This window comes from Macaca thibetana, chromosome 11 (assembly GCF_024542745.1).
Source record: "Macaca thibetana thibetana isolate TM-01 chromosome 11, ASM2454274v1, whole genome shotgun sequence".
NCBI classification, from domain to species: domain Eukaryota; kingdom Metazoa; phylum Chordata; class Mammalia; order Primates; family Cercopithecidae; genus Macaca; species Macaca thibetana.
In genome coordinates this window covers 63,235,032-63,243,342 of record NC_065588.1, presented here as the reverse complement: position 1 = coordinate 63,243,342, position 8,311 = coordinate 63,235,032, and the positions used below count along the sequence as shown (strand labels likewise).

General features: G+C 45.4%; 1 protein-coding gene across 3 annotated transcripts in view; it reads left to right on the top strand.

Moving 5' to 3' along the window:
• The first annotated feature begins 2,882 nt into the window (after positions 1–2,882).
• Positions 2,883–8,311, top strand: part of GRIP1 (glutamate receptor interacting protein 1) — a 710,404-nt gene continuing 704,975 nt past the window's right edge. For all 3 annotated transcript variants that reach the window (XM_050748317.1, XM_050748313.1, XM_050748306.1), the window contains exon 1: positions 2,883–3,463. In XM_050748317.1, coding sequence (XP_050604274.1) covers positions 3,406–3,463 — 58 coding nt within the window. In that variant the 5' untranslated portion in view covers positions 2,883–3,405. The remainder of the gene's footprint in view (positions 3,464–8,311) is intronic.

Sequence of the window (8,311 nt, the reverse complement as noted above, 5' to 3'; positions counted from 1 at the left end):
TGCTTGGTTTTCTGTTCTTGTGATAGTTTGCTGAGAATGATGGTTTCCAGCTTCATCCATTTCCCTGCAAAGGACATGAACTCATCCTTTTTTATGACTGCATAGTATTCCATGGGGTATATGTGCCACATTTCCTTTATCCAGTCTGTTATTGATGGACATTTGAGTTGGTTCCAAGTCTTTTCTATTGTGAATAGTGCCGTAATAAACATATGTGTGCATGTGTCTTTACAGTAGAATGAGTTATAATCCTTTGGGTACATACCCAGTAATGGGATTACTGGGTCAAATGGCATTTTTAGTTCAGTGATTTCATTCTTTTTTCTGGTCTGATATTATAAAGTGATCTCAACAGTATCATGAAAAGGATTCATTAAGGGGCTATTTCCCTGTGGTGATGTGCTATGTGTAGCTCAAGCGAGGTTAAATACCATCATCATCAACTAACAATGATTGCTTACTGTCCCTGGCTCTGGGGATGCAGAGGGGTAAGCCATGGTTCCCCTTGAGAGAGCTCAGGGCCTAGTTGATAACTTAGGCATATGTACAATGATGATACAAGACACTGGATGTTGGTGAACAAGTGTTTAGACAATAAGTATTTCGTGGTGGGAAGGATACGAATCTATCCTTAAGAGGTTCTTTAACTAATCTCACTTGTATAATCCATATAATAATATCTGACTCTTACACACAGAAGAATGCATTAACTTGATCTTCCCTATTAAACTATAATTTTTTTTTTTTTTTTTAAGAGAGGGTCCAGCTTTATTGCCCAGGCTGGAATGCAATAGTACAATCACAGCTCACCGGGCCCGAGTGATCCTCCCACCTCAGCCTCTTGAGTAGCTGGGATCACAGATGTGCATCACCATGCCTGGCTAATTAATTATTATTTTTTCTTTTTCTTTTGGTAGAGATAGGATCTCACCATGTTGCTCAGGCTGATCTCAAACTCCTGGATTTCAGTGATTGTCCTGCCTTGGCCCCCCAAAGTGTTGGGATTACAGGCATGAGCCACCACACTGGGCCTAATTTTCTTTTTGTATCCTTAGCTTTTAGCCCAGAGTCTATCACATCATAGGAATTTTGCCTATGTGACTTAAAATACTATTAACAGGTGTAAGCTGGAACTTCCTCTCCACTATAATCCATCACTCATCTTGGCAGGACAAGTGCTGATTGCACTGTAACTGTATGAGTATGATTTGGTCCACACAAGGCGTTTATTGCGTGGCTTTTCCAGAATGATGCTTGTTAGACCCACTACGGACATATAAATGTTATATAAGCTGCTGTAAAATGTTGTGGTCATTTCTTTGTTGTCAAAAGCTAGGTCTTTGCTTGTATACATACATCAAATGTCTTGGTTATGGGCTGATTGGCCTTGTCCCTTGGGGGAATCAATGGCAAATGCCTTTCTCTACATAAAATTGGCAGGACTAGACCTTGAAACGAGGTTAGGAGCAGACTAAAGCACCCAAGGAGTCTTGTTCATTTTAGGATGAAGGGTGGGCCATTTAAAGGCGACAGGTGTGATGTTCATATTGATTTTCTGGATTTTACTTTTCAAAGAGTCTGGAAAGAAGATTTGAACAGCTCAGACGGGATTTCTACTGATAACCCCCTGGGATGGTTTGACTCTGCCCTTCATTTAGCCCTTCAGTTCCTCTATCCTTGAAGCTTCTGGACCCGAGTCTCTCCATTGCTTAGGAGAGATAGCCATTTGCTTTGGCAGCTGGGCAGTTCTGTAATGACAGACAGCCACCCAGGCCAGCAGCAGAGGCAAACGTCCTCACCCGATAAGACCGCTTATGCAGTGGCAGAGGAAAAGAAGATTCTTTCAGCCTTTTCTAGTTAATGCATTTCTCTGGCAGTATTACTATGTTTCCAAGAGGAGAGGGAGAGAAGGCCAGTGTGAGCCAATGTCCTCAATTCGGGAGAGCAAACTGCAGTTCCTTCAGAGGCCAAAATAAACTGCAGGACACCGAGTCATTCATAGCAGTGCAGTGGTTGGGCCCCAACAACCACAAACCAGTAGTTCAGCCCCAGGGGCCCTAAATTCTTCGGTCCACATCAGATACTCTGGAGGGAGAGACAGGTATTTTCTAGCCAGCCCCCAGGCTTGAGGCAGAGGCAGATGTCATACTCCACAGGACAGTCACCGAGTGACACCTGGAACACTGTCAGGAACCCCTCCTAGCATTACCGTTTTGAAAGCACAAGCAAGAGCCCCATGTCTGGGCAGAATCTTCCAGGCTGTATCACAAAGCGGGCTCCCTCCCACCTGACTCATTTTTCCACCGATTTTCTATGAACCTATGACAAGGGGAAGAAACTAATCATAAAACCTGATCATAAAACCCTTCCTATGCTTGAAGACAGCGATTACATATTCACTCAGCCAAGGTCTCCCTGCATCATTTAAAACAAAAGAGAGTATCCATTCACGCTCTTCCCACCCTGCCAGGAAACGTATTCCTGGGACCAGCGCTGACCATCCCAAAAGTTGCTATTTCCCTCAGTTGAGGGCGAAGTTAGCAAATCCGTAGCTGCAAGTCTCAACTTGGGGGAGGGGGCGACAGCCAGGGCGTAGGGAGAGCGGCGCGGAGGAGGGACTAGAGGGAAGGACACTGCCCCTTACTCCATCGAGGTCGTCGCCTAAGCCAGAGGAGCCGCCAGTTTGGGCTCTGGGAGGAAGGCGGGGAGGGAGTGGCGGCCGCGGTGGAGCGGCGTGGGCTCCGCAACAGCGGCTCGGTGCCAGGCTCGGTACCTGGCAGGCCGGGCGCGCCTCGCAAGCCGCCTGGGGCGCGGAGGGTGTGAGCGCGCGCGCCCCCTCCGTGCCCGCTCAGCCTCGCGCGCGTCTCGGGGGAGGCTCCGCCGAGAGGCGCCCAGGGAGCCCGCAACCTCAGTCCTGCTGCCGGAGGAGCTTTGTGCGGCGGCGGCTCCGAGTCCCACCTGCTGGCGGCGGAGAGACAAGGAAGGGGAAGAAGGAGGAGGAGGGGAAAGAGGCGGCGGCGCCAGCCCACTCCTCTCGCCGGCGCCCACTCCCGGGGGCTCCGCAGCCCCCAGCTCTCGGCCTGCACCGGCCCTCCGCCCCCGGCCCGGCCCAACCTCCCGGCCACACAGCGGCAGCCGCCGCTGCAGCCCCCAGACCTGCCCGGCGGGGCCCGGCCAGGCCCGGCCGCCGCCGCCGCCGCCGCCCGGAGCCGCCGGCGAGTTTGAGGGGAGCGCTGGGCGCACGGCGCCGCCTCGATGTGCCCGGGAGCCGCCTCGGCGCCCCAGCTCCGCTGAACAGCCCCGGCGCAGCAACCCAAGAGGACGAGCGAGGAGGCGCGGCGAGCCCCGGAGAAAGGGAGCCAGCGAGAGAGAGCAAGCCCAAGAGCGAGCGCAGGGAGCGACACCATGCCCGGCTGGAAGAAGAATATCCCCATCTGCTTGCAGGCAGAGGAGCAGGAGAGAGGTGAGCTAGGCGGCGGGGCCGGGGAGGGAGGGAAGGGGTCCGGGCCGGGGCCGCCCGGTGCCTCCCTCTCCCCGGCTCCCTCCCGACCCGTCCACCCGCCAACGGGGGAGGGGCGCCGCTCCTTCAGGGCCCGCGGGCGAATCCAGGTGGCGTCTTGCGAACTCTGATTCTTTTTGTTTGTTTGTTTGTTTTTTGTTTTGGTGGGGGGGTGGGTTGGGGCGGGCTGGAGGGGCAGGGGGAGAGGGGTGGTGCTGCAGCAGGGAACTTTTCGCTTGGGGAAAGATTTTTTTCTGGCGAGGATGTAGGGGAAACTCCAGCTTCTGCAGGGCCCGCTCGCACGTGGAGCTCCGAGCCGCCGTCTGTGGGGTGGGTGCTTGGGGGTGATGGTGGACAGGGAGGGGGGTTCCTGCAGTGCTTTAAGTGACTTTTCAAACTTTCCTCCACCTCCTGCGGCCACCCTCGCGCTGTCCCCGACTCTGGCTGGGCTGCGACGGCATTGCCAACCCAAAGTTGCTGGAGATTCATAAAGAAGGAGGAGGAGGAGAAGGAAAAGCGTGGGGGAGGCAAGGGGGGCGCTGCCGCAGGTCTGTGGAGGGGGAGAGAAGAGGGAAAAGGTTGTCCCCTCGCTCAGGGTCTGGGGCTGGGAGTGACTGCTTGGAGATGAGTTATGCCCCAGCGCAGTCCCCTCTGTCAGTTTAATACCGCAGGACTGCGGGCTTTTCGTAATTACTGTCTATTTTCTTTGCAAAAGGCGGCTCTCTGTGCCTGGTGCCTTGCAGACCTTTTGTGCTTCAGCTTGACAAGTGTGCTGTACACTTTGCTTTTAAGTGACTTGCGGAGAGGAAAGTTGAAGAGCCTTTCGCACCTTAAAGGTTTGGTTCTGTTGAGGTCATTTCATGGTGTTTGGATTGTGCAGAGGTTGGCCAGGGAGTTCAGCTTGGTAACCTGGATATGATGTACTGAGTGCACCAGAATTTCCCATACAGGCCCCATGGGGCTAGAGGGGTGTGTGCACGGTGGCTCTGCTAGCATCCAGAGGAACGCTGGCTGGCAAGGTCCACCAGGGTTTATCCCTTTGCTTTTTCTACCCTGTCCTGTCCTGGCTTCGAGGAAGGTGCTTTAGAATTGGATAGGTTTCAGGATGCAGGGGCTGCATGAGCTGTGGCAAACAGCCAGTGCTGAGGTTAAGTGGCGCAGCGTGGGTAGGTGGGCGAGGAAAGCAGGAGGAGGCCAGTCTGGTGTGTGGAGAAGGCAGAGTTGTCAAGGGGGTTTAATCCAGCAGTTTGGTGAGCTGGTATGGACGGTGGCTTGGTTATTGGGCATACTAAAAGTTTCAAGCGTTTGAATAACACTTACTACTGAAGAACCAATGTACAATTTCCAGTTTTTCTCTAGGTGGCACAACCTGTCTTTGGTTTGTATCCTGTTTAATGACTCAGGGAATTCATCCCTTTTTAAGCACTTCCTTATTAGATATGTGCATTCATTTTCCAGCACACTTTCTGGCAGGTGACCTTACGTTTACCCATTCAAAAGGCACCCCTGCTTTGGGAATGCTTCTGCTTCTCCCTTTAGTAAATCATATCTTTAAACTTGCAAATAGCAGTACCAATAATTTATAACCAGGTAAAAGCACTCACTACATGAAAGCATTCTGCCAAGCATGGAGTGACTGTCCTATCAACTAAATGTCACAATGTACTTGGCATTAAATGTATCAGTTTGCTTAAAAAAAAATCACCATGCTTCCGACAAGTTTTATCAGAATGCCGAAGTGGGTAGATTTTCGGATTGTGACAAAATGTACTTGTATGTCTTTTGGAAATATATGGTAACATTGAAATATGATTGTCTAATCTGCTTGGTGGAGATAAGACTGAAATTCCTCAGAGCATAAAAATCTGAGTAAGAAATTGAGTGTTCTGCCTTATCTCCCCCAATAGGAGAAAACAGGAAATGTTTCTTACTTTTTGCTTTTTTCACTTTAAAGGTTTCTTCTTTCTCACTTTAGTTATGAGATGCTTTTCTAAATAATTAGTATTTATTTTTGTTTGTTTGGTTGTAGCATTTCTTTTTGAAGTCCTGCTTCTTTTGGAATGGACAAATATATGATTTTGTTTCTTTCACAATTTCCTGTCCAACTGGTGTTTTTGTTTCAATCGTGTGTGTGTGTGTGTATATATACACACACACACATATATATATATACATATATTAAATATATATTTAAATAAACTGAGCTGCCTATGTGACTTTTAATGCATATATCAGAGGACATTGTTTGAGCTTGGCTTATCCTTTTGGATGAATTTAGTGTAAAGAGATGAGGGATGTTTTCTATTTGTATTTCAGGTCAGATTGTGTTAAGCTTTTCCCTTGACCCTTGAAATTCTAAGTGATTCAAATAACGTTGAATTGGATTCTTCTAAATATACACAAAAAGATTAAACTGTCAGGTTGGTCAGGAAGATAATGAACATGGAACAAATACATTTTAAATTTTGTCTTGGGTTAACATTAACCAAAAGGTCAATTTCTAATATCTTACTATTAAATTCTAAGGTTGGTTGTGCTCATCTAAACCACTGCTCTTTCCACATTCCCCACAACCCCAATCTACATGTAAACATTCTAAAACCCATTATGGAGACTACTCTAGCGTAACATTTTTTTCATGTAGATTTTATTTAGTAAAATCTCTTCTTGAGGTGTAATGCAAATTAATACAAGATGCTAGCTTCTTTGAGGACCACATATTTGAAGGAGTATGTATCTTAACCTTATTCCCAAAAAAGAAAAAAAATACCAATCTCAATTCACATACAAAAAGAGGCTTGGCTGTTCTATATAATTTCATGCCATATCTACATAAACCATTCATAACTTGGGTTCATCTTGAAGGCCTGTGTCAAAATGATATTAAGTAAGTTATTGCTATGGCATGCAATGCTGAGCAGAGAAACTGTAACATATGGCTTGTTGCAGTAAATGCAGTCACTTCGAAAATGACATGTTAAGACTTACTGATGTACGCTGACATACTATTAAAATTCAGAACACATTTCTCCATCCTCCCCACTACCCCTGATTTTCTGCCTGATCTGCTAAACCCAATCCATTTAGAAGCCACTTAATACACTTTGGGGTAAATGTTTTAGGAGAAGAGAAATGTTTCTGAAAACTGTCCTGTTTAATATCTCTTCCAATCAAATTAAATTAAGTAACGTATTCGTCGTTTTACATCTGCTTATTAGCTGATCATGTGTAATAGGAATGCGGTTGTTGAGAAAATTCTTAGTATAAAGAGATAAATGCTTCTGTAATTAAGGATGCTTTTCTTTTGCCTGTACCATACCTTTCTTACTTGTGTGGCTTTGATTAGTAAACGTTTATTGTGTTTAATAATGTATAGTTAGGATAGAAAATCAAACATAATGCCTGGAAAGATTATTTATCTGTTTCTGCAAACATACTTCTTGATATTTTTATTATTGAGGAAAAGAGAAAAATATTAATTTGTATTTTCTCATTTCCTTTGCTTTTATATTTAGATTTAACACATATATATAAAAAACTTAATTATATAGATGTGTTAAGGGCATTTCACACTAGCATATACATTCACCAGGGGAAAACACATGCATTTTTTATAGCACTTCACCCCTTTGCCTTTTTGTTCTTCTTACAAGTTTTGGAGGTCTGCAGAGGAAACTGAGAACTTCTCTTTGGATTTCTCTTTTAGAAATTATTATTTCTTGTCAGGGTCTCGCTCTGTCACCCAGGCTGGAGTGCAGTGGTGCAATCACTGCACACCGTAGCCTGTACCTCCTGGGCTCAAGAGATCCTCCTGCCTCAGCCTCCCAAGTAGCTGGGACTACAGGCATGTACCACCATGGCTGGCTAGTTTTTTCTTATTTTATTTTTTGTGGATATTTGGATCACTTTAGATATAAATAAAGAGCTTTTATAAAATATCTATGAGAAAGCACAGGGAACTTAAGGAGTAGACCTTTACTACAACCTTGGCCTGGTTCATTTCCCATACCACCCATATCATGAGGAGATCTGGTGACCCTACCCACAACCTCCTTAACAAAAAGTCCAATTTGGAATTTGACTTTTGCGTAAGGAACAAAGTAGGGAAAAGACAAGAAAGCAAAGACATCTAGGGCCTGCTTTGTTTCAGGCACCGTGTTAGATGTTTCCCATGCATTATTTGGTGCAATCCTTATAACATGCCTGTAAGCTAAGTGTTATTATTCGTCACCCTGTCAGATGGGGAAACTGAGGTTCAGAGAGCTAATGAATTTGCCAGAACTTATAAAGCCAAGACTTAGGGCATTCATTTCTAAAGAGATATTTAAAAAGAAGTCAAGTTATATTTCCTGAGGTGAAGTTTGTAGAATTTTATTAACATTATAACATTTTTCCCTTTTGAGCAAAATTCTAATAAACTGCCATCAAATCTTTCATTAGGAATTCATTAGAGAGTTTTCTTAGTTATGTATACTGGGAAAACACTTCTACAGTATATTTTGGACTTTTGACAACGATTTTGCAAGGTAGGTGTGTTAATTAACAATAAGGATTGGAACCTCAACATATTTCTAAGTTGAATTATTTGACTACACTTGAAGTAACTCATTTAAGTGAATGGGTTTTTTCCACCAAAGACTTGCCATTATTGCATATTTTTCCTTTGTTTTTCAAAGCGTATTTGCCATGAAGGCAGGAATTAACAAGAATTAAGTGTTCTTCCTTACTGTGAAAAACTGGGAAATGATTGTATTCTTAATAGCCATTGCATATTTGTCCTTTGCCAACATTTTATTTAATTAAAGCCAAAAT